The sequence below is a fragment of the Mobula birostris genome, chromosome 25 (assembly GCF_030028105.1).
Source record: "Mobula birostris isolate sMobBir1 chromosome 25, sMobBir1.hap1, whole genome shotgun sequence".
NCBI lineage: Eukaryota > Metazoa > Chordata > Chondrichthyes > Myliobatiformes > Myliobatidae > Mobula > Mobula birostris.
This window is the reverse complement of record NC_092394.1, coordinates 22,333,171-22,360,349: the sequence shown is the minus strand read 5'-3', so window position 1 is coordinate 22,360,349 and position 27,179 is coordinate 22,333,171. Positions and strand designations below refer to the sequence as shown.

The 27,179-nt window shown below is 37.8% G+C and overlaps 1 protein-coding gene across 12 annotated transcripts in view; it reads right to left on the bottom strand.

The window, feature by feature from the left end:
• The window catches only part of myo18ab (myosin XVIIIA b), a 240,629-nt gene that overhangs the window by 35,323 nt on the left and 178,127 nt on the right, over positions 1 to 27,179 (bottom strand). For all 12 annotated transcript variants that reach the window (XM_072243294.1, XM_072243295.1, XM_072243304.1 and 9 more), the window contains 9 exons: positions 25,119 to 25,273; positions 22,997 to 23,120; positions 20,490 to 20,690; positions 16,797 to 16,907; positions 15,849 to 15,953; positions 13,911 to 14,057; positions 10,152 to 10,265; positions 3,099 to 3,215; positions 2,072 to 2,155 (listed from right to left, as the gene is read on the bottom strand). In XM_072243294.1, coding sequence (XP_072099395.1) covers positions 2,072 to 2,155; positions 3,099 to 3,215; positions 10,152 to 10,265; positions 13,911 to 14,057; positions 15,849 to 15,953; positions 16,797 to 16,907; positions 20,490 to 20,690; positions 22,997 to 23,120; positions 25,119 to 25,273 — 1,158 coding nt within the window. The remainder of the gene's footprint in view (positions 1 to 2,071; positions 2,156 to 3,098; positions 3,216 to 10,151; positions 10,266 to 13,910; positions 14,058 to 15,848; positions 15,954 to 16,796; positions 16,908 to 20,489; positions 20,691 to 22,996; positions 23,121 to 25,118; positions 25,274 to 27,179) is intronic.

Genomic DNA, 27,179 nt, shown 5'->3' with positions numbered 1-27,179 from the left:
TTGAGAACAACTTCTTTATACAGAGGATAGTGGATATATAGAATGTGCTGCCAGAGGAAGTGGTAGAAGTAGATACAATTACAACATTTTGTGTTGCCCTCTGGTGTTCGCTCGGTGGAAGAACAAGCTGGATCAGGCCACCTTACCATCAATCTAATCATGCCATGCAGGGACTTCGGCTATTTTATTAATTTCTCTTTGTAATTGATTCTGTTCTGAAATTCTAACCATATGTGGAATGTACAGTGTACTGTGTACTTCTGGTAATGCCTTTTGCACCTTGGCCCTGGTGGAACACTGTTTTGTTCGGCTATATTCATGTATGGTTCAATGATAACTGAACCATACATGAATACAGCCATAATGGGAAGGTTTATAGTGATATTGGCCAAATGTTGGGAAATGGGACTAACTCAGGTAGGCATCCTGGTCAGTATGGACTAGTTTGAGCTGAAGGGCCTGTTTCCAAGTCGTATAACTTGATGAGTTTATTGTTGACACACAAAACAATATTATTTCAAAAACATTTCTGATCTTCTAATGGTCAATAGGACTAGCAGAATAATGTTTTGGCACAGACTAGAAGGGCCAAATGGCCTGTTTTCTGCACTGTAGTGTTCTATGGTTCTATGGTGATATCATAGTTTTCTGATAGATGGTAAATCAAGTATTCCAGGACTTTACTGATCAGGTCACTTGGCTGTCATACAGATTTGAAAAATATAGGTCTTTTGTACCTAACCAGTAACTACACAAATAATGCTCAGCATGGCTATTTATACAATGTTCTAGCTTTAATTTAAAAGGGGTTATTTCAACCAGTGAAGAAAATCTATATTATTTTAAACTTTTAAATTACATGATACTGTGATCAGCATTGTTTGTACAGAAATGCAGAATGCCGTGCCACGTTTGGGATGCATGATGCACAAATTTGTTTCATGCAGGAAGTTCCAGGACTGCCAGGAAAACAACTGGCATTGAACATCTTCTGAATATTCTCTTCATCACTCTTATCTTCACATAAAGATTGGAGTGATTTTTTTTGTGATATCAGGAAATGTAAGTTTTCTTTCCTTCAAAGCAAGTGACTTTTAATGACAGAGCTTCAAACGTTTACTACTGAATCTAAAGATCATAATAACTAAGGCAGGCTATTCAGCCCATATTAATTTACTAATCTAGAAAGAGATTAAATTCTAATCATTTACTACAAATACGTATTATTGTATGTTCAAAAAAAACTTTGCTCCAGAAGCTATAAAATATTCAGTTATTTGACTTAGTTTAATTTGTTAGAAAATATTTATGTTATTTATTTAAAGATGTTGGTGACAACCACAGTATTTATTGTCCATCTCTAATTGCCCATGAGGAGGTGGTGGTGAGCTTTCTTCTTGAACTGCTAAAGTATTCCAATAGTGGAATCCATTTGTAATCCACTGGCAATCAAGCACTGCAATATTTTTCCAAGTCAGAATGGGGCTTTGAAGGTGGTAATGTTTCCATTTGCTTATTGCTCTTATCCTTCTTAAGGGTAAATGCTGTAGATTTGGGAAATATTGTTTAAGTATCCTTGGTAAGTAACTGTAATCCTTTTATTGATGCTACAAACTACAGCCACCATTTAGAGGTAGATGTGGATCAGATGCTATCAAATGGACTGCTTTAAGTTGTATAGTGATAAGCTCTGCATTGAGGAAAGTAGAAAACGTTCCATTAAAGATTTATCTTGTGTCTTGAAGAAATGAGGCAAAGGATTTGGTGAAACAAGCAGTAAGTCACTTATTCAAGGTTAGCCACTGTCCAGCTTGTGCTTGAAATTAATTAAAGTGGCTGATCCAGTTAAGTTTCCGGTCAATGGTGAATACTTGAACTTAGATGATAAAAATACCAACAAATGTCAAAGGCAGACGATTAAATTCTCCCTTCATGAAGGTTGTACTTGTTTAGCATTTATGAGGCATGAATGTCATTTGCCCCATGCTATACCTGAATGCTGTCTAGGTATTGCAGCATGACAACATAGATTATGACAAGAGAATAAACCATAAGACAGCAAGATACATACCTTTTCTTGCAATTCTTGTTTTTCTTTATAGGCATCATCTAGTTGTGACTGCAGTTCATTAATCTGGGCCAGATCCCTAGATGACTGTAGAAATATTTAGTTTCATAAATATGAACTTGAAAAAAAATTAAATTTCAGGAATTAAGGAGGCAAGGTTGAGCTGTAAGTAGCTTATTCTTTTAGAAACAAGTCCTACTTTGTTAGAAAATATAACAAAACACAATCATTACAGTCCAATGATCATCATTCATCAGCCCCTGGATCACGTATCAGACTGGTCCTCAGTGTGACCCAGGACAGCAGATTGCTACTTCCAGAATATGACAGAATAGCTTTGATAACAATGGAATTACCACCTCTACGCTTAATGGCTGTCAGAGCTATCAATGTTACTAAAGGTCTTTAACATTCACAAATATTTAAAACTTAATAGGGACCTATTAAAAATTAAATCAAGAAGTATTTTAAGATTAAAAGTTGGAAGATAGTACATATGGACACAGTGTATTTTAAAACACTTTTACAGACTTAAATAAAAAGGTACCTTACCTAAGCAAACAATTTCTCCCATTCATTTTAACAGGCCTGCATACTTATACCTAATTCACCTGGTACAGGTTTAGGGAATACATACATCAGCCTGAAAGCTGGCAAAACTATTGAAATTTACATTGCCCTGTTGACTGCATGTGGAGTTTACCAGTATTGTTTCGGTCCTATAGCCAGCACTCTAATGAGTGGAAGGCTCCTTTACAGCCTCTTCTGGGGAATGGTCCTGTTACAAGCTTGTTCAATGGAAATTCTGACCCATTCTATGCCTCAGATGGACTTAAATTATATAACTGAAACAGTTGTTGATAACTATCAAAAACAATTTATCTATCACTTCCATAATAGTACCAAATTAGTCATTTTTTAAATAAAATCCATTGTGTCTTTTCCAGTACAAATCATATTTTACCCTGCAAACTAGATAAAGGGCAGGAAGACAGTACAGTCATTAAGAATAATATCAGATACTACTTACCTGAGCTACTATGGCTTTGTGTTTCTTCATGAGTTCATTCATATCTTCTTGGTCTTCCTCAAGTCGGCTCTGTAGCTCATTTTTTTCACGTTGAAGACGACTCAACTGCTCTTCCAGCTGTAGGAGAATATAGTTGTAAATTGTTTATGGATTTGAACGAAACTATTCAAATTTCAAACTAATTCAAACTAATATTTCTCTTAACTTGTGAGAGAAGCTGTTTCCCATCGAAGGTTGGAAATAGTGTACTGGAGATTGAGGATGCCGATCCACTTGGTCAACAATGTGTGCTCCTTGATGATCTTTTAAATATGATTATATGATCTTATGTATTTGATTGAACAGATATGTCACTTCATTTACTTCTTCATCCAAAAGGCACGACCACTATTGCCTTCAGCATTGGAATATACCATTCCAGTAATGGACACATATCGCTGGTGGAGCTTGCATCCACATATTTCTGACTTGAAGAGACAGCGCTTGCAACTGATCTGCGTTTATACTACACAGAAACAGAAGTATCCCTCCAGCCTTTGTGCCTCATATGCTATTCAGTAAGGAACATATACTTTCTTGCAATAATCCTAGATCATGTCCTGATTCCCTCAATACCCAAAATTCTATTAATCTCATGTTAAATAAGAAGTGCTGGAAGCACCTATTCTGTGCTGTATCTCGATAAAAAAAATTAACAAATATTGATAGAGGATCCAATTCCAAAATTACAAGAATGACTTGTTGGCATTTGACCAGATTGGATTATTTTGTGAACAGGACATACCCAGGCAATGTTGTTGAACTATACTAGAAAAACATATCTAGACCAGATTTTCAGCAAAGCAGCTGGGATTTTGTTCGATCCTGTATCTTTTCTTGTTCCAGTGCCCACAGGCTTTTCTTAAATGGTAAAGTTAATTAGATTAGGCTGAAAATGGGCTTCTGTGACAGTGGGAAGCTCCAGAGAAAATCCCAACAGGAGCTGACATTGATCATCCACTTGGTACTTCTAGCTGAAGACTGTTACAAATGTTATGCCGGGAGTCCTGTCAGTGTGAAGCTGCTGCCTCCCTTTAGCTGTTAAATTGTCAATTTCCACCCGCCTAACCCACCATTCACAACTAGATTTGGCAAAAATGTAAAACTCCTATCTTATCTGGTAGTTGTGAGAATGTTAGTATTTGCTGTTGGTGTACATATGGCCCTGTGCTGCAATTTTACCAGTTTGCACCTATTTGAAAGCATGTCTAGTTCTTCTAGCACCATAGGCCTTTCACATGAACGTGCTGCACCCCTTTAATACAATTTCAAAGCCGGGCATGTAGTTTCAGCCAATGTTTATCCCTCAACTAACAATACCTTAAACATACTATCATCTGTGTAAGCTTGCTACATGCAAATTTGGTACTAGGCCTTCCTACAATATTAAAGTGACTACCTCTCAAAAGTATTGTATTGGCTTCTACTATTCAAGAATTAAAATACCTTGTACTATACAAAAGTTATATAAATAAAAATGGGTGGCTAAGACATTTGCACAGTACTATATTTGTTGACACTGAGTGGTGAGTTTGTAAATCTAGCGGGAAGGAAGGATTTTAAACGCAAACAACAGGAATTCTGCAGATGCTGGAAATTCAAGCAACACACATCAAAGTTGCTGGTTAATGCAGCAGGCCAGGCAGCATCTCCAGGAAGAGGTGCAGTCGACGTTTCAGGCCGAGACCCTTCGTCAGGACTAACTGAAGGAAGGGTGAGTAAGGGATTTGAAAGTTGGAGGGGGAGGGGGAGATCCAAAATGATAGGAGAAGACAGGAGGGGGAGGGATGGAGCCAAGAGCTGGACAGGTGATAGGCAAAAGGGATACAAGAGGATCATGGGACAGGAGGTCCGGGAAGAAAGACGGGGGGGGGGGTGGGATCCAGAGGATGGGCAAGGGGTATATTCAGAGGGACAGAGGGAGAAAAAGGAGAGTGAGAGAAAGAATGTGTGTATAAAAATAAGTAACAGATGGGGTACGAGGGGGAGGTGGGGCATTAGCGGAAGTTAGAGAAGTCGATGTTCATGCCATCAGGTTGGAGGCTACCCAGACGGAATATGAGGTGTTGTTCCTCCAACCTGAGTGTGGCTTCATCTTTACAGTAGAGGAGGCCGTGGATAGACATGTCTGAATGGGAATGGGATGTGGAATTAAAATGTGTGGCCACTGGGAGATCCTGCTTTCTCTGGCGGACAGAGTGTAGATGTTCAGCAAAGCGGTCTCCCAGTCTGCGTCAGGTCTCGCCAATATATAAAAGGCCACATCGGGAGCACCGGATGCAGTATATCACCCCAGCCGACTCACAGGTGAAGTGTTGCCTCACCTGGAAGGACTGTTTGGGGCCCTGAATGGTGGTAAGGGAGGAAGTGTAAGGGCATGTGTAGCACTTGTGCCGCTTACACGGATAAGTGCCAGGAGGGAGATCAGTGGGGAGGGATGGGGGGGACGAATGGACAAGGGAGTTGCATAGGGAGCGATCCCTGCGGAATGTCACCCTGCCCTCAAGTTTACCTGGTCCATTTCCGACACCTCCCTCCCCTTTCTAGATCTTTCTGTTTCTGTCTCTAGAGACAGCTTATCCACTGATGTCTACTATAAGCCTACTGACTCTCACAGCTATCTGGACTATTCCTCTTCTCACCCTGTCTCTTGCAAAAACACCATACCCTTCTCGCAATTCCTCCGTCTCTGCCGCATCTGCTCTCAGGATGAGACTTTTCATTCTAGGACGAGGGAGACGTTTTCCTTTTTTAAAGAAAGGGGCTTCCCTTCCTCCACTATCAATTCTGCTCTTAAACGCATCTCCCCCATTTCACGTACATCTGCTCTCACTCCATCCTCCCGCCACCCCACTAGGAATAGGGTTCCCCTGGTCCTCACCTACCACCCCACCAGCCTCCGGGTCCAACATATTATTCTCCGTAACTTCTGCCACGTCCAACGGGATCCCACCACTAAGCACATCTTTCCCTCCCCCCCCCCTCTGCATTCCACAGGGATTGCTCCCTACGCAACTCCCTTGTCCATTCGTCCCCCCCCATCCCTCCCCACTGATCTCCCTCTTGGCACTTATCCGTGTAAGCGGAACAAGTGCTACACATGCCCTTACACTTCCTCCCTTACCACCATTCAGGGCCCCAAACAGTCCTTCCAGGTGAGGCAACTCTTCACCTGTGAGTCGGCTGGGGTGATATACTGCGTCCGGTGCTCCCGATGTGGCCTTTTATATATTGGCGAGACCTGACGCAGACTGGGAGACCACTTTGCTGAACATCTACACTCTGTCCGCCAGAGAAAGCAGGATCTCCCAGTGGCCACACATTTTAATTCCACATCCCATTCCCATTCTGACATGTCTATCCACAGCCTCCTCTACTGTAAAGATGAAGCCACACTCAGGTTGGAGGAACAACACCTTATATTCCGTCTGGGTAGCCTCCAACCTGATGGCATGAACATCGACTTCTCTAACTTCCACTAATGCCCCACCTCCCCCTTGTACCCCATCTGTTACTTATTTTTATACACACATTCTTTCTCTCACTCTCCTTTTTCTCCCTCTGAATATACCCCTTGCCCATCCTCTGGGTCCTCCCCCCCCCCCACTTGTCTTTCTTCCCGGACCTCCTGTCCCATGATCCTCTCGTATCCTTTTGCCTATCACCTGTCCAGCTCTTGGCTCCATCCCTCCCCCTCCTGTCTTCTCCTATCATTTTGGATCTCCCCCTCCCCCTCCAACTTTCAAATCCCTTACTCACTCTTCCTTCAGTTAGTCCTGACGAAGGGTCTCGGCCTGAAACGTCCACAGCACCTCTTCCTAGAGATGCTGCCTGGCCTGCTGCATTAACCAGCAACTTTTATGGGAAGGAAGGATGTTGGGAATGGCGAGGATAGAGTGCTACAGGGGGGATGTGGTACAGGTGGCAGGGAAGGAATGCCAGGAGGAAGGGGTGGTGAAGACACACTCAGCCCTGAGACACCAGGCAAGGTAATTTTATTCCAAACAATTAGTTTATTAATTGCAGGATGCCTCTTTGGCACTTTCTGCTCCCTCCCCTCTTCCGTTCCCCTTTTCCCAACCATGATTCCCCTCTCTCTCTGCCCCCTTCCCACTCTTAGTCCACAATAGAGACCAGTATCAGAATCAGGTTTATGATCTATCATATATCTCATGAAATTATGTTTTACCACAGCAGTACAATGCAATGCATAAAATTACTACAGTACTGTGCAAAGATCTTAGGCACACTTGCTATATTAGAACATTAGAAAGCATTTGACACAAACAAGACATTCAGCTCAACAAAGCCAGCCAAATTCTTATTCACATAGTGTGTTGAAATAACTATCAAGTTTAGATTTGAAAGTCTCTAAGGTACTATTCTCAAATACACAACTAGGTAGTTTGTTCCATGTGTCCACATCTCGCTGTGTAAAGAAAGCTTCCTGATGTTAGTCTGAAATCTCCCTTTAACCAGTCTCCACCTATGGCCCCATGTCCTTGTTGCTGGACTAATTTTGATGTAGCAGCTGGCATCCATTTTACTTACACCCTTAATGATTTTGAGCACTTCTATCATATCCCCCTCTCATTCTATGTCTAATTAGGCTAAAAAGATTTAATTCTTTCAATATTTCTTCATAGTTCATGCCCTGCAGACTTGAAATGAGTCTAGTCATGCTTCTCTGAACTCTCTTCAGTGCCTTCACATCCCTTACACAATATGGTGACCAATATTGAACACAGTACTCAAGGTGTGGCCTCACAAGCACATTATACAGCTTCAGGAGAACTTCTCCAGACTTGAACTCCACTGTACGCATTATATAGCCCAACATTCTATCAGCCTTCCTAATCGATTCTGTGCATTGTCTAAATGTTGCCAGTGATGCGTCTACCAGGACACCCAAATCCTTCTCATACAGTGCACTTTTTAACTTAAGACCCCCCATTGTATATTTATATCTAATATTTCTACTTCCTATATATAAGATTTTACACTTATTTACATGAAATTTCATCTGCTATACATCTGCCCACATCTGGATTTTGTTTAGATCTAACTGTATTGATTCTGCTGCCTGAACGTTATCAGCCCGTTCCCCCTAATTTTGTGTCATCTGTAAACTTTACTAGTTTATTTGTTCTGTGCTTATCTAAATCATTAATGTAAATTAGAAACAGCAGCAGCCCTGAAAGTCATCCCTGTGGAACCCTACTTTTTAAATGATTCTCTCACCATAACTTGTTTTTCCATGTTTTTGAACCAATTCTGCACCCATTCACACACCTTACCCTGAATCCCTACCTCCTGTAATTAGATTATTAACCTCTTGTGGGGTACCTTGTCAATAGCCTTCTGAAAGTCCAAGTAAATGACATCAACCACTCTATTGTTATCATAAATTTTAATTGCCTCTTCTTTGAACTCCAGCATATTAGTAAAACATGATTTCCCCTTTCTGAACATATGCTGGCTTTCAGCTAACATACCTGTTCTTATCAGCTGCTTTTCCATGTCATTCTTTATTAATATTTCCATTATCTTACCTATGATACAAGTTAAGCATACTGGTCTATAGTTACCAGGGTCAGGGTCACCCTTCTTACACACCGGGACAATGTTAGCCCAATTTCAGTCCAGGGATTTCACCAGTTCTCAATGACTTTTAAAAAATACATGTTAAGGATTTGTATATATAATCACGGACCTCTTTAAGTACCCTTGGATATACGTTGTCTGGCCCTGGTAACTTCCAGCCTTTTCAGCTGAAGCAGGACCTCACTTTCTAAGATTTCTAAGTCACTTAAACAACCATTTTTCTCAACACTTACTGGCATATTGCTAACATCTTCAAAGGTGAATACTTTAACAAAATGTGAGTTTAAAATATCTGCTATGTCCTTCTCTGAATAATTTAACACACTACCATTATTCCTAATACACTTAACTTCCTCCTTGATTTTTCTTTTACCACTGAAGTATTGAAAAAATCTCTTGGGGTCAATGTTGGCATTATCAGCAACATCCTTCTCAACCTGACCTTCGGCAATCCGAATTTCCCGCTTGACTATAGCTCTCATATTTTTACATACCCTATAGTTAACATCATTACTATTTTTCTGCATTCCTTCTATAGCTGTCTTTTCTACAATAATTTTTTATGCACATCTTTATTCATCCATGCAGTTGATCTATTGTTTTTATTGCTTCTCCCAACCTTGGGTAAGAACATTTCCTGTACTACACATATCACCTCTTTAAATCAACCCCATTATTCCTCAACTGACTCAACGTCAAGCAGTTCCTTTCAGTTTACCTTCTGAAGTCTTTGCCTTTGCCTTCCTGAAATTCAATCTAATGGCTTTGGTTTTACAGATATAAACTCTCAATAAACTTTGAGACTAACATTGTTCCTGAAGGCTCAACAACTTCCGTACTTAAAATTCTATCCTGAATGTTACAGAATATCAAATCTAGACAGGCCTTCCCTCTTGATGGTGCATTAATATACTGGGTCAATAAACAATCATTCAATAACTCAATGAATTCACTTTCCTATAATCCATTAGTCATTGAGTTCTCCCACTTAATACTTGGGAAATTAAAGTCTCCCATATGTGCCTAAGACAGTACACGTGCAGTACATCAGCTGAAACTTAAAAACAGTTTACTTCTGCAGTAGATGGCAGTTGTTTATCAGAAAGAATAGTGCATAATTGCAATCCAAATATAAAATGTCAATGTAGAAAATATTTTCTAGTTTCCTCATAATTATTTAATAATTAGTATTGATAATTTTAAATTGTACCCAATTCAGTGTATCACCATATTGAAAGGCATTCACCAGTGTGAAATTTCACTAGCAACACATTTTTAAGATTTTAATGCTTGAGTTTTATCATTGCACATGGAATACTTCTATGCATCCAATGGCTTGTAAACTTCCATGTATTCATATGGAAATCTCAAGTTTTTCAATTTAACTTTGCTGCAAAGAAATATACTTACTGCAACTTTGGCCTTCGAGATATCTTCAATCTGAAGATGCAGATCCTCCATTTCAACTTCCATAGATTTTCGAGCTTTGACAGCTGCAGCACTGGTGAACTCTGATTCTTCAAGCTAACAACAAACAAATAGTTTACATTCTACCTGGTCAAACAAAAATATGAACTGCAATAATTTTTTAAAGCATCAGAAAAGGGAGAGTTGGTGGAAACTACAAACCCCATTTCCAGAAAAGTTGGGATATTTTCCAAAATGCGATAAAAAACAAAAATCTGTGATATGTTAATTCACGTGAACCTTTATTTAACTGACAAAAGTACAAAGAAAAGATTTTCAATCGTTTTACTGACCAACTTAATTGTATTTTGTAAATATACACAAATTTAGAATTTGATGGCTGCAATGCACTCAACAAAAGTTGGGACGGAGTTAAAATAAGATTGAAAAGTACACGGAAAAGTCATGCTACTGTGACAATTATAGCCACCTGGGCTCGGGAGTACTTCCGAAAACCACTGTCACTCAACACAGTCCGTCACTACATCCAGAAATGCAACTTGAAACTGTATTACGCAAGGAGGAAGCCATACATCAACTCTATGCAGAAACGCCGGCGAGTTCTCTGGGCCCGAGCTCATCTCAGATGGACCGAAAGACTGTGGAACCGTGTGCTGTGGTCAGATGAGTCTACATTTCAGCTAGTTTTCGGAAAAAATGGGCGTCGAGTTCTCCGTGCCTAAGATGAAAACGACCATCCAGATTGTTATCAGCGAAAGGTGCAAAAGCCAGCATCTGTGATGGTATGGGGGTGCATCAGTGCCCACGGCATGGGTGAGTTGCGTGTATGTGAAGGTACCATTGACTCTGAGGCGTATATTAGGATTTTAGAGAGACATATGTTGCCATCAAGGCGACGTCTCTTCCCGGGACGTCCATGCTTATTTCAGCAGGACAATGCCAGACCACATTCTGCATGGGCTACAACAGCGTGGCTTTGTAGACACAGAGTGCGTGTGCTTGACTGGCCTGTTGCCAGTCCAGATCTATCTCCTATTGAAAATGTATGGCGCATCATGAAGAGGAGAATCAGACAACGGAGACCACGGACTGTTGAGCAGCTGAAGTCTTATATCAAGCAAGAATGGACAAAGTTTCCAATTGCAAATCTACTACAATTAGTATCCTCAGTTCCATAACGATTAAAAAGTGTTATTAAAAGGAAAGGTGATGTAACACAATGGTAAACATGCCTCTGTCCCAACTTTTGTTGAGTGCGTTGCAGCCATCAAATTCTAAATTTGTGTATGTTTACAAAATACAATTAAGTTGGTCAGTAAAACTATTGAAAATCTTTTCTTTGTACCTTTGTCAGTTAAATAAAGGTTCATGTGAATTAACATATCACAGATTTTTGTTTTTATTGCATTTTGGAAAATATCCCAACTTTTCTGAAAATGGGGTTTGTACTTCATGGAATTTCTTAGTATAAATTTACTTGTAATCCAAAATTCATCAGTAAATGCCACATTTCCTGAAGCTAATTATTCTCTTAGCATACTCCTGAATCCCATTCCTCCCTTTGCCAAACACTTGCAAAGGAAAGCCACACCATTAACCTATATAGTATTTTTTTGTCTGTGTTTAAAACAAAATCATATTCTATTAGTCATAAGAAAAAGGTTAACCATTAAGAAAATGGGTTAGATCACTTTAACAGCAACAACAAATTACTCTGGAAATCCCTATGTTGTGGTTGTAATACAAGTAAGAATATTTCTATGCACTGTCATTATAGTTGGAGACAAAAGAAACAACCAGCACTCAGCCATTTAGACAGAAATGTTTAACTTGCACAAACACATTTACTGGGTCATGTACCACAACACCTATTGATACATTGTATCGCTGGATTCTACACAGTATTTCAGCTATAAATCATGGACTCACTGTGCTTAACCAATTCCACACACGATCAGATATAACCATTCTGTGGCCTCTCTACTTATAACTAATGTTCCACAAGACCATTATTAGCCCTTCATCAAGTTTATATTTTTATTATAAAAGTGGCAAGATCTAATAACGGAGCTATTTTCAGAGGACCTTATTTATTTTCCCATCCTTTGAAAACAATGACTTACCTTAACTGATTCAAATGAACGTGGCAGTGTACAGTTATCAATACTATGGCTAAAAGTTGGTAAGACCAAACGATAGGGCAAACATGTAGGTACTTTTTCCACGATGGCAAAGAACTGAATCGAACTTCAAAATCAGAAAAAAAATCACTATACTTCATCAAATTTGCTCAAGATATTTGCTAGCTTACTGCAGGCTTAAACTTGGTCAAATAACTGGTAAATGTCAAAGTTACATTTTCTGTTGAATTAGAATCCTTTTAAAATTTAGTTTATTGCACTGATGACATTTTTTCAGTGTGATTAAAACATATAGGTTACAACAAAGCCCTTGCCTTAATTGGCATGACCTGAATGAAATTCAGTGTTGGGCTGATAAGCAGAAACACCAGTATTACCTCTCACAAGAAAACATGATCAACAGCACCAAAATTTTCACTTGACTACTGAGTGGAAATGCTAATTTTTTTTTTCTTTCCATCAACAGATGGTCACTTCTTGTATTTTTTGTAAGGCCTTCATTGCTTTATTAACCATTTACATTTTATCCATTTTCAAAGAGCGGAGTTTATGGCAGTGACAGAACATGTACTGTAAATGTTAAATACCATAGAATGATTGAATTTGAAGACAAAAGTATGAATATATTACAATGTTTATAGATTTAGAAGGAAAGAATCATCCTAAAGTTTGAACTTCAGCAGGGCATGAAACTTACCAGTGCATATGCTGTGTACAGTTGGGATGAATGATGTGCTAAGATTGTTGCCAGTAATGGCCAACAGCCAAGGGCACTATTTGTAACTTTTACAAATAATTTAAAAGACAGAATATTACCCAAAGCTGAGATAGCTTTTCCAAATTTTGCTGACAATGCTAAGATAGAGCAGTAAACAAGGAGGTGGTTAGGGTTCAGCATTTCCAGGTATATCATTAAAACTAGATATCAGTGAAGATGTGAATTTTGATTTAAGTGCCAATGTGCTTATGAGCATGAAGTTTGGAAGTTTTGATGAAGAGCTTATTGAAATCAACGGTTGAGGATTTTCATACAATGAAGAAATAAATTGTGGGATGCTGTCTTAATAGTCTATCTTCCAGATCTAAAGAAGCTGTAGCCAGACTGCAGAATCTGTTTTGGTTGCTACATCGGAGGGTTTATGTATTGATTAAATCTAGTTAACAGCTCCAGTACACGTGGATTCCTAAATTATGATGAAAAAGATGGTCTGTCTCAGACTTAAGAAACTGGGGTGGAGATGTTGGAATATGAATTTACACACCATCAGGGCTAGCTGTCCTAATCACATATGGTGTGTAGTTCACAATAACGTGACTGTATATTAGGATATTAATACTTATTCCCTACAGATTCTTTTGGTCAATTCCTTCTATCTAAGTCTTGTGGAAATTATGATTAGTGTTCTACAATCCTCTCAGTCTTTTTTAAGTCTGCTGGGAAATGTACTGTTGGAGAGTAGTGGATTTATATATATTTAATTCTATTGAATTTTTAATTACATTTTTCTCTAATATCTAATTTATTCAACAGAGTAACTTGACTCATAATTCTTGACCAATTTAAGAAACAGTATATAATGAACAAGACTAGAAAGATTACCTGATTTTTCAACTGTGCAATTTCCCTTTTGCTGGGTGCATTATTTTTGAAGTGGTCCAGCATTATTTGGGCATCAGCCAGAAGAGCTTTTGTACGCCGAAGGTCCTTGCGTAGTCTTTTCTCAGTTTCAAAATCTCTTTCACTGACCTAATTTTTAGAGAAAAGACAGCAAAATCTTAGATTTAAATTTAAGTTGCAACTCAAACCTAAACAACTTTATAGTAATTTCAATATTCTATTCATAGCTTTTTCCAGTAATAAAGTTTTGTTCAGGGTGCCATGGTAGCAAAGTGGTTAGCGCAATGCCATTATAGCTCGGGGCATCAGAGTTTGGAGTTCAATTCTGATGTCATCAGTAAGAAATTTGTAGTTTCTTCCTGTGAGTGTGTGGGTTTCCTCAAGGTGCTCTGGTTTCCTCTAAAGATGTTCCGGTTAGCAGGTTAATTGGTCATTATAAATTGTCCTCTGAATCAGCGGGAGTTAGATAGGTGCGTTGCTGGCAGCACAGCTTGAAGGGCCGGAAGAGCCTCTTCCATGCTAAATAAATAAATGATTATATAGTTTTTTGATGTTAACGTAGTTGCAGTGCGAATTCTGCCCAGTATCATTAAGACACAGAGATTCAATAGATGAATTACAGCTTTTTTCTTGGATTTATGAAGTAGGTGTTTTAGACTCCTTAAAAAAAAAGAATCCTGGTTATCATCATATTGGATCGAAATTTTTTCCCCATATGGAATGAAGTCTCTTCCCCCAGATATTCATTCAGGCCTTCTGCTATAGATGGGGCAATGGTAATTCTTGCGACAACAATGTAGGGTAGTACAGCACCAGGAGTACTGCTTACAGTCTTGTTCTCATTATTTAAAGAGGACTTTACTTTCAATGGAAACAATTCAGGTAAGCTTCACTAGTTCCAGTGCTGAGTGAAGATGTTGACAGATGGGGAACAGCCTGTATTGAACTGAGTTTATAAGAAAGAAAGGTGATCTTATATCTGTTATTTTGAGGTCCCTTTAGAATAGAGTCCTTTTGTGGGGAAACATAGAACTAATGGGCATAGTTTCACAGTAAGGGATTGCCTATTTAAGATTGAACTGAGGAGTAATTTCTTTTCTTAGATGGTCATGAATCTTTGGAATTCTCCATGACAGGCAACTGTGAAGAATAAGCTGTTGAAAATATTCAAGGCTGGAATTGAAAGACCAAGCAGAATCACAGGCATAGGAAATAATCATGGAAATCTTGAAGATCAGATCAGATCAGATCATCCACTATCCTAATGATTAGCAGACCAGATTTAAATGGTGAAAAAGTCTATACCTGGTCCTTTATCTAACATTATTTTCTTCTTATTGCATTGATAGGTGCTTGCAGAAGCTCAGTATATATATTTTGCAGTTTGTCTACACAAATATTTCATTCAAAACAGATTCAGACACCCTTTTGAGAAAAGATCAGTGCTGGAGGCAGAACAAAAATCTGTCCTGTACAGTAAAATTCCAATAATCCACTATCTTAAAATCTCAACGGTTTGGCACCTGGCTCACATGTGATATTTTCCGTACTCCCCCAAAACCCATTAGGTCTTCCATTTCTGCACTTCTCTGATCTTGATAGTTTTACTGTATATTTTCTAAGCAATATCATTTTCAAAAAGTCACAATGTAAATACTAAAGTTTTTAACATGAATTACGTAGAATGCACCCTCGACCCTCGTAGACTGGCCCTCGAGCTCAAAATGGTCACTGCTGTATTTCTGCACTCAATGAGTAAATAAAATGTTTAACATTATTGATTTTAAGCTTGAGTGTATCTCATTTTTATAGTCCAACTAAATCTCAAAATCTAGTAAACTACATATGAGTATTGCAAAATTAATGAAAGTTTAAAATTAAACTGTTGCTTACTTCTTCATGTAGGATTTAATGAATTACCTTTTCACTGACTACAGCAAGCTTGTTTTCCAGATCTCTTTTCTCTCTCAATATTTTCTGTTTATCATCATACTCTTCTTCTAATTGCAGCTCAAACTGTTTCAACTGAGAAAATAAGAAAAGGCATGAGAACACAAATTTAATGATACATTTTTTCAAAGAGTTTCTTTTTATTTAATGTATTAATCACTTATGTACACAATCACAAAATCCTAAGTTCTACTGAGATTCAGACTTAACTGTTAATTGTCTTTCACTTGGCCTCCAGAAGTTAAACAGTGCCCCCCACAAAAAATGTTACCTTATGCTGCCATCTTCCATTAATTTCCTCTTAAAATGTTAATTGTACTCACAACTAAAGGAACAAAAATCAATTTAAACAATCTGAATCAGGATGTATTTTAAACTGACTCGTGTCAGTTGTGGCAACCATGCTAAAATAGGTAAGACTCTGAGCTAATGCTATACCTATGGAAAATTGGAAAATCAAAAGCCTATATAGGACAGCAGGTTGGAGACTAGTCAAGGGAGCACTGACACAGTCTGAGACCTGAACATAAGAAATTGCAGGAGGGATAGGTATATAAACCCTTGTACCTGTCGAATTATTGAACAAAAATCAGGGCTTTCAGCTCCGTAGTATTTCAAAAGCTATGGGCTTAATGGGTTTTTAAGATCTTCTCTTTTAAAAGTTGTAATAAATTTTCTTTTACGGAAAAATATATTTAACTTTAAGTGAGATCTGATTTTAAAGGAAAACCTGATTGCTACAAATGCTCATCTTAGTTTTAGCTTCTTATATATTTTCATGTCACACAAGCCAAATGCATTAAAAAAGTGTATGCAATTCTGTAACAGTAATGAACATGCCTAAACTTAGATTTTCAAATGCTACCCATTTAATGACAATATTTTTATGTCAAAAGCTATTACAAAAATAAAACTAACCTTCTTTTGGCAAGACTGCCTAATTTCTTCCACTTCTTCTTCTTTGCTTTCAATTTCCTTTGCTTGAGTTTGTCTATATCTCTCCATTTCCATTTCTAGCCGAAGCTTGGCCTGAATTTGAGCAAAAACATTATTCTCTAGGAAACCCGAACTAATATCGAAACGAATTACCAAAGAACATGTGCAAAATAACAATGCTTTGTTTGAAACGTTCTCCTTTTGACATTGTACTAATTCTCTGGGTGTTAGGTGCCCTCCTGTACTCTGACCAAGTGTGATCCCGTTCAAAGTGATTTAATGCAAGACACACAAAATTTTTGGAGGAACTCAGTAGGTTGGGCGACATCGATGGAAATGAATAATCAGTCGACATTTCCGGCCAAGATCCTTCTTCAGGTCTGGAAAGACACTAGAATAAAAAAGGTGGGGAGGGGAAGGAGGATAGTTAGAAGGTGATAGATGAAGCTAAGTAGATGGGAAAGGTAAAGGGCTGGAGAAGAAGGAATTTAACAGGACAGGAGAGTGGACCATAGGAGAAAGAGAAGGAGGAGGGGACCCACGGGGAAATGGTAGGCAGATGAGAAGACGTAAAAGGCCAGAGTGGGGAATAGAAGAGGAGGGGAGGGGGAAGGGAAAAATTATGCATCACAGATTAAACCTTGACCTTTTTCTTCACACAGTTATGACATCTTCCACTGAACATCACTGGATGATAATCAGAAGTATCAATGGAAACATCCGAATTGCTGACTGACATGGAAATTGTCAAGTGGTTTGTAAGGATGTGAAAGTTAATGAACATTTCAGAAGTTCACGTAAATATATCCAGCAATGCCATGGTCACAGTATACACTTCTCCGTGATTGACTGGAAATGCAAACTTTGTACCTTTGGGTAGCTGAGAAATCGCAAAACAAAATTATATTCGTACAGTGTGCACTTCACACACTAAAATTCTCCTAATACATGGCATGTAACATAATGATCAAAAAGATAGTTGAAAGAGGAAAGCAATTTTAAAAGTATAAAATATAATTATAAAGTATAATAATTCAAAGAAAAATGAAAATTTGTTACGGACATCAAACAACAGTGCCTTGAAAAACTATTCAGTCCCTACAACTATTTTCACATCTTACTGTCTCATTTTCTAAAATAGTGTATTGAAGTAAGCTATTTTGAGCTAATCTACAAAACATTGTGCATCATGTCAAATCGAATTGTGGCAGCGGGGTCCAAGCCCCATAGCTATCTGAGAGTGAGGAATGACCTGATATTTGGATGATTTAATCACCGATCCAGATTTAAAAAGGTCAGTGTGTTGGGACTAGAGGCAACGGACGGGCTGGTTCTGCTCGCTGCTCCACAATATTTACTCAGTTCTGTGCTGAACTTTAGTTTCGAATGCTATTTACTTACTTTATTGTTTGCATGATTTTTTTTCTCCCTGCGCATTAGGTGTTTGATGGTCTTTTTTTAAAATGGGTTCTTTTAGGGTTTCTTTGTTTTGTGGCTGCCTTTAAGGAGACAAATCTTAAGGTTGTAGAATGCATACAGACTTCGATAATAAATGTACATCGAACTTTGAAATCAAAAGAAGAATTCCAAAAATTGTCAACAATTCAACAAAATTTAAAAACCAAAAGTGTGCAACTGAAAAAGTATTCATCCCCTTTGAAATTACTTCACTAACATTCCTCAGGTGCAATCTGTATGTTACCTTACAAACTCACCCAATTTGATGAGGTAGAACATTGGAGGTTAATCTGTTTTCAATGAGTTCATAAAAAAAATACACCCTCTCTCTGCAAGGTCCAACATATGGTAGATTTTCAACAGACCAAACCAAAATGATGACAAAAGAACATTCAGGACAAGTCAGGGAAATGATAATAGAGAAGCACAAATCAGGGGAAGGGTACAAGATCATCTCAAAGGCACTAAACATACCTTGGAGTTCAGTGTAGTCCATCGTGAAAAAGTGGAAAAAATATGAAACCACAGCCTCAATGTCAAAGTCAGGCTGCCACTCTAAACTTAGTTGCCAAAGAATGGCACTTGTAAGAGAGGCTAATGTGATGCCAACAGTCACTCTGAGTGAACTGCAGAAGTCAGTGGCTGCAAATGAAGATGAAGTTCATCTCTTCACAATTTCTAAGGGTCAGCAAAAAAAAAGGGTATTTATGGAAGAGTGGCAAGGACGAAGCTGTGGCTTAAAAAAAAGCATATCTTTACATATAAAGACTTAGCTTAGAAGAGACTGTAAAGATGTAGAAGAAGGTCTTGTAATCGAATGAGACCAAAGTTGAACAGTTTGGCCTCAACACCAATCAGTATGACATAAATCAAATATTGTGCATTAACCAAGTAACACCATCCCTACTGTAAAGTATGGTGGTAACATCATGCTATGAGGATACTTTTCAGCAGCAACGACTAAAAATCTGGTCAGGGTTGAAGGGAAGATGAATGCTGTTAAAAACAGAGAGATTTTGGATAAAATCCTGCCAGAAAGCTTAAACTGGGAAGGAAGTTTTTTCTTTCAGCAGGACAATGACCCAAATCACACTGCCAGAGCAACCATAGAGTGGCTTCAAATGAAGGAAACTGATGTCATTGAATGGCACAGTCAGAGTCCTGACATTAACTTGATCGAACATCTCTAGCAAGACATTAAGATTGCTGTCCACCACCACTCCCCACCTATCCTGACACAGCTTGAGCAATTTTGCAAGGAGGAATAGGAAAATCTTGCTCCATCACATTGTGCAAAGTTAATCGAGGATTATCCCAAAAAGACTATAGGCGGTAGTAGCTGTGAGAGATGGTTCAAATAAGTACTGAGCAAAGGGGAATGAATACTTCTGAATTGTTGACATTTCAGTTTTTGATATTTTAGTCTTTCATGCTTTACAATTTTCCCTGTTTTTTGGGGTCTACTGTGAAATAAAGGAGCATGTAATTCACAAATAAAAATTCCCAGTTAAATTGATCAAAATCTCTGGTTGTAATACTCCTTTATGTGAACAAAGGGTAGGAGGTCTGAATACTTTTACAAAGCACTGTATATTAAGAATTTACTTTTTTTTAAGTATCTGAAACTGTTTGCAAGGCCAGAGTTCGTTGCCTAAATAAATTTAAATGAGTTTGAATTGGTGGCACTGAGTTGCTGTTACAAATTGTTGTAGTTCTCCTGGTGAATTTACTCCCTCAATGCTGCTGTTTAGGGAATTCCAAGACATAGAGCTGGCAAAATTGAAAGATCAGCAATATACTGTATTTTCAAATCAGGACGGCATAGAAACTGGAGATAGTCTTCCAGAGCACCTGAAGCCCTTATCCTTCTTAACGGTAACCTAGGTAAGAAACAGCAGTGCATTTTGTCAGTTGTTGAACTAAAACAACTGTTGCATTTTCACTCTTTCCTATGCATTGGGCAATATTTCATACAATCACTGGCCAAACAAATAGCTTCTTCTGTTTCTATATCTCCTCTATATTTATGCGGCTCTGAAACCTGCTAAAATTGCATACATACAGTAGATAGACCGTATTCTCTAAATTTGTACACCATAGCTTCATATATCATTTAAAAGCACAGCATATTTGCTTCCAACTTCTAAGTGTTCAATTCTACTAGTTACTGTGCTTTCAAAATTGCACTAAGTTGTTCATATATGAAAATTACTCTACCTGTTCTAGCATCTGAATTGTTCCAGCTTGTTCATCCAGCTCCTCCTCCTGGTCCTTAACTTTAGCCTCCAACTCACGAACCTGCTTCTTCACTTTAGCGAGCGAAGCCTCATCCTTAGATTCTTGAGAAGATAGATCTTGCAGTTCTACATCTAATCGCTCTGCCCTCTGGGTTACAGTGATAATCTCAGAATCTTTATCCTAGCAGTCAATGTAAAGAGAAACAAAAATCAACAATTAAGCAGTCATAGTTAAAACAATAGCAGTAAATGAGTTGTTTTGCTATGATACAGTGGATATAAACACCATAATCTCAGAGCAAAATCTGTGTAATTTAAAATATAGTACTTAACTCCAAATAATTATTTTTATTAGTCAAATGACCTTTGTTGATAAATATGAAAACACAGCCTGTAGCTCATTAAAGTGCAATTGTCTCCTGGTTTGAGCAATATAAACTGCTGATTTAACTTCTGTGATTTCATGATAAAGGAGAGAATGAAACATGTGAAATACCATGAAATATTGCATCCTTGTGTAACACAGATTACAGAATTTTCATAAAAATTAATGTTTGATTTATAATATTTCTATGTGACAAAATAAGCCATCATGAGGATGCTGGTTTGACGAGTAGCTCCATTAAGTGTTTTAAATGTTCAAGTCTAAGAGAAGCAGCAATAATAGCATGTATATTTATTTTGTGCCTTTAAGGTAGCAAGACACCACACTGCACATTTTCAAACCACCTATATCATCAGAGTAGGCAAGTGCTTGTCGGGCATGTGATCAACAGTTTGGTTAAACAGCTACATTCTAAGGAGCATCACAAAGGAGAGAAAGGTAGTGTGGTGGAAAGATAGAGAGATTTAGAGAGAATTCCAACAACCTTGATAGATGAAGCATGGAGAGCAATTAGACTCAAGATTGACCAAGGTACTAAAATTGAAGGCTTGCAAAGAAACAGAAGAAACAAGAGATGGCCAAGAGCATTTTAAAACACTGATATTGCCGGATTGGAAACCACTGTAGGCAAAGGTACAGTACAGCATGAATTAGGATTTGGCATGTAGTGTTTTAGAAATTGGACTTAGTGAGGGTTGAGCAAAGGAAGGTATCAAGAAGTATACAGTACTTAAACAGTATTTACATTAAAGACCAGTAGTGGTGGCACAGTACAGATGGATGTCATCGGTATACCTATGGAAACTTATACGGTCTTTTTAGATGGTTTGACTGAGGAGCACCAAATAGATGTGAATTGGGTAGAAATTGAGGATGGATATTTGAGGTCTACCAGAGATGGAAGTGCTAGAGTAGAACCTTCAACAGATTCCACCAGAGAGAATGTTAGTAACCAGAGGACACTGGCAAGGAAAAAAAAAACAGTAATTCCTGTTTACAGTGAGCTATGCAACAAGCTGATTCAAGACTTTTAAAAGAGTTTGACGTATCGTAGAAAATAAAAAAATTGTAAGGCTGTGTAGAAAGATGGGGAGTGTGGCAAATTGGATAGATATTTCAAAGAGCTGGCGCAGATATGATTTGTTAAATGGTTTCCTTCTTTGTATGATTCTGCTGAAAAGAACTTTAATTTAGGCACTACATATTTCAATTTTATAACATTTGGAAACTTGTTCAATTAGAAAGTATAATAAATGCAATCTTTGCAGGCAGTGCCTTGGTATCAAAGATAAATTACTTCCGCTTCATTTTTGTGGGCTTGGAGGTAGTTAATGAGACCAATTTAGAAACCGCAAATACTTCTGTAAATGGGGATAGTAATGGCTGATATCAGTTTGTGATGGTGTCTATTCCTACTGCTAATTACACAGGGCCTCTGTGTGATTCCCACTATCAGCTTCAGATTCTTAATACCATCACAAATGCTACTTCTCCTCTTTGCTCATGGATCAGAGATTCACAGGAGTTGGTGGGAATGGGGCATTTTTTCAAAATGGTCAAGAGCACATCTTTTTCTCTTTCTTCCAGGTAAGTTCATCCTATAATAGAGCTCATTTCCATTTGAGGAGTCTGGTGTTATACAATTGAATAATGTGCCCTGCCCCAATGTAGCTGACTAAGTATTTCTAGCTTCTATTTCAAACCTGAGAATGTTGGTTGATAAGAGGTAAATGACATTGATTCAATTGTCCTTCCATTGATTTTGGTGGATTTTGCAGATAAATCATTGGTGGTATTTTTTTTATGCCTTGAGATGTTAGGTAACCTGGATTTCAAATCAATTAGAACAAGGATCACTGTTGCCTGGTAAACCTACAAATTTACAGATGCTTAAGTCTTGTTAAACAGTATAGCAAAGCTATTAACAATACATTATACAAGCAATGACCCATCTTTAAACATTCAATTAATATATCCAAGAAGCATTGAGAAAAAGGAACATTATAGAAGATTTGATTTATGTCACTGGTCTATTCAATGTTATTTTCAAATCCTGCTCAACTCCAACAAATTTGATTTCTTATGGTTATGATGTTACATACATCCAGCTGTTGCTTTAGACTGAATATCTCTGCTATAAAACTATCTCTTTCTCTGCTCAGTTTCTCTTTCTGAATCTTCTCTCTTTGAGCTTCATCTTGAGCTTGCAATAACTCACTGTCAAACCTGAAATAAGAAAGTTTAAAAAAAAATTAGAACAAAAAGTAGTATTGCAAATTACAGTTGGTGATGAGTTATTACACATGAGACAATTCCCAAGGTGTTATAAAATCAATTTTCTTCCATACATTTAAAATTCCTTAGATGTGAGACACTTTATTTTGAACACTACACTGTTAACTACACAGATATTGATACAAAGCCACCGCCTAAATATTATCATGTCACTTATCATCATGACCTGTACATGTATTGCTATCCCTTCTTCACTGTTGATTCAACGTCATACAACTCTCAACGTGGCATCAGCTAATACAATTACCCTTACCATAACAATATGCAATAGTTCTAGAAACTAGCACACCACTAGCTTCCAAGGGCAATCAGTACTGACCTTGGCAACAATGCATACATACCCAAAATGAATGAAAAAAATCCAAGGATTTTATATCTCACATAATATTCAAGTACAATGTCTACACTTCGATTTGTAGGAAGCTGAAATGGCCTCACAATTTAATACACTGAATTAAACTTTAAAAAGTACTTAGTATCCTTTAAAGTAATATTCAAATTATCATATTAAAAATATGCACACCGCTGCAACTCTACTTGAGTTTATGCACCAGAAAATCTGAATGAGAATGATCTGTTCACAAATGTTAATATATGGTCATCCCAATTCCCTTTCAAAATTGCTACTCAAAATCTTATCCTTGACCCCTCTTCCATACAAATTTCCAATCCATCACTCGAAATCTCCAGGACTTTCAGGTTTCCTAAGGTTTTAACCATCCTTTCTCACATCTACTGAATTGTATTTCTAAATCAGGTTTTTGCTAATCCAACGCCTCTGAAAGGAAATAAACAAATAATACTTCTGGTTAATTTGCCAGTGGTATCTTTCTTTAGTCTCCATAGCTTTTCACACCATCAAGTATATCTCCTCCAATGTCCAGCCCCAAGACTTCTTTCATTTGGTTCCACTTCAAAAATACATTTGTACTTCAAATATATTATATATAGCAAATCATTCATTGCTAACTGTTACCCAATCTCCAAAATATCCATCCGTCAGTCTTCCCCCATCATTTCTGCTGTTCCTTGATGAATTAATCTGAAACTTAGCTTCAAACATGAGTGTTTGTACAGATTGTAATCTACTGCTCTGTCAACCTCACCATCTCAGTGATGTGAAATACCTTGCCCATATCGTTCTTATGAGCTGCCATTTCTTTCAGTTTAACAATAGCAAAAATAAAAAAATCCCTATAATGTTTAGATTTAACTTAAGTGAATTCATGTTCCAATCTATGAATGCAACTTAAATGATTTCAGGTTCTTCTGGTTCTTGCTACATGACGTGTGTACATTATTCTAGGCACTGCACCACAGGAAAGACATACAGTATATTCTTGAATACAGGGAATTGTAGAATTATCAAAATGGAATCAAGATTGGATGGTGGCAGAGGATTGTATTCCATGCAAAATAAAAATTAAAGGGGTGAAATGATAGAACTGATCAAGAGAATTTCGTTTCCTGATAATGAAAGAATGTTAAACAATTCTAGATGAGGTCCAACATTTTTAACCAGATAATTGTTGCACAGAAGCTGTTAGAACTATGAAAAATCTCCTACAAGAAGCAGTAGATTTAGCTCATTTAATGCCAATACAATTTGAATTTTTTTTGTCTAACAAGGGAAAGAGACTGCTGGGTGATGTTCGTGAAAATTAGCTTATGACATTGAATAGCCAGCTCCTACTCCAAATTAGAAAAGCTATTACATTATCGTAAAACTGCACAATTCTGAAAGGTTATTTCATTGTTTCACAAATGCTTAATATGCAGTATTACTGCCCCATGAACACCATTACCAGCAACTCATCACCATTTATAAATCATGTAGATTTAAATTAAGATATATGAGATCAAACAGCCTATGGCAAGCAAATAAAGGAGATTACATTCTCACAATTTAAGGTTTGTGAATTTACTCACTTTCGTTGTTTCTTTTCTAATTCATGGTTACGTCCTTGTTGACCCTCAAGGTGAAGCTTTGTATCTTGCAATTCCGCTGTAAGTCGCTGGGATTTTTTCTTCAGTTGTTGAATGCTACGCTGCATTTCCTCATTATCAGCTTGCAAGTCTGCAACCTGAAAGCACCAGAGCAAGTATGAAATATTAATGTTTGTACATGTGCCACCAAATTATTCAAAATATTTTGAGCCTTCAAGACTTTGTTCATACAAAATACTAGAGGAACACAGCAGGTCATGCACTTATGGAAATGAATAAGCAGGCGGCATTTCAGGCCAAGACCCTTCATCAGGACTGGAGAGGAAGGGGGGAAGATGCCAGAATAAGGAGGGGGTGAGGCAACATAATAAAAGCTAGAAGGCAACAGGTGAAGCCAATTGAGTGGGGAAAGGAGATAAAGTAAGATGCTAGGAGGTTGTAGGTGAAAAAGATAAAGGGCTAGAGAAGAAGAAATGTGATAGAAAAGGAGAGAGTATCATGGGAGAAAGGGAAGGAGGAGGGCTAACGGGGAGGGGATAATCATGTGAGGAGAGATGGTACAAGGGGAGCTAGAGTGAAGAACTGAAGAAGTGGGATGGGGAAAACAGGAAAAATTATCAGAAGTTGGAGAAATCGATGTTCATGCCATCAGCTTAGAGACTACCTAGACAGAATATGAGGTGTTGCTCCTCCAACCAGAGAGTAGCTTTATCATGACAGAAGAGGAAGCTATGGACCGATATGTCAGAATGGAAATAGGAATGGAAATTTAAATGGTTGGCAACTGCAAAATCCTGCTTTTTGCAAATGGAGCAATGGTGCTCAACAAAATAGCTCCCCAATCTACATTGGATTTCACCAATGTAGAGAAAGATTTTTGTGGATGGAGCAAAGGTTCTCAACAAAGCAATCCACCCCCTCCAGTCATTGATTTCTTCAACTCATGGTAATTTTTTCTCTGCACCATCCCTCTTCTTCAATTCCCCAACTCTGGCCCTCCTCTTGCCTCTCCTCACCTGCCTTTCACCTTCCCCTGATGCATCTCCTCCTTCCCATTTTCCTATGGTCCACTCTCCTCTCCTATGAGATTCCTTCTTCTCCAGCTCTACCTTTCCCACTATTACCTCCCAACTTCATACTTCATCCCCCACCCCCTACCTAGTTTCACCTATCATCTTCAAGCTTGTAATCTTATTCTAGCATCTTTCCCTTTCCATTCTAGTTCAGATGAAGGGTCTTGGCTCAAAAAGTTGACTGTTTAATCATTACCATAGATGCTGTCTGTCCTGCTCAGTTCCTCTAGCATTTTGTGCATGTTGCTCGGGACTTCCAGCTTCTGCAGACTCTCATGTTTAAAACTTCATTCATATTGATTTTTAAAAAGCTGCAGAAGTTTCAGCTGCTAATTTTGGAATACCATTCACACATTGTATAGTCAGTGATACAGAAACTTGCATTACTTTAAATATATTGATTTAACTAAGTAAGATATGAAAGTAAATAGGAGCAGCAAATCATTAGCATTGAATATATTTATACCGAAAACAGTTTTAGATGTTTTAAAATACCGTTGGTCTCTCAATCTGCACCAGGTTTCTAACTGCCTTTAAAAATGTCCAGATAAAATTTATGTATACAGTATTTGATTAAGCTACTCTGGTTATTTAGAAGCAATTTAATATGATACTTTATACTTTATTGTCGCCAAACAATTGATACTAGAATGCACAATCATCACAGCGATATTTGATTCTGCGCTTCCCACTCCCTGGATTACAAATATTAAATACTAAAAATAATAAAAATAGTAAAAATTAGTACATGTTAGAAAGTTAAATTATAAATCATAAATAGATAATAGAAAAGTGGAAAGTAAGGTAGTACAAAAAAACCGAGAGGCAGGTCCAGATATTTGGAGGGTACGGCCCAGATCCGGGTCAGGATCCGTTCAGCAGTCTTATCACAGTTGAAAAGAAGCTGTTCCTGATAGATTAACTGCATCTGTATTGTTTATTAAGCCAACCAATGGAGACCTAAATGCTC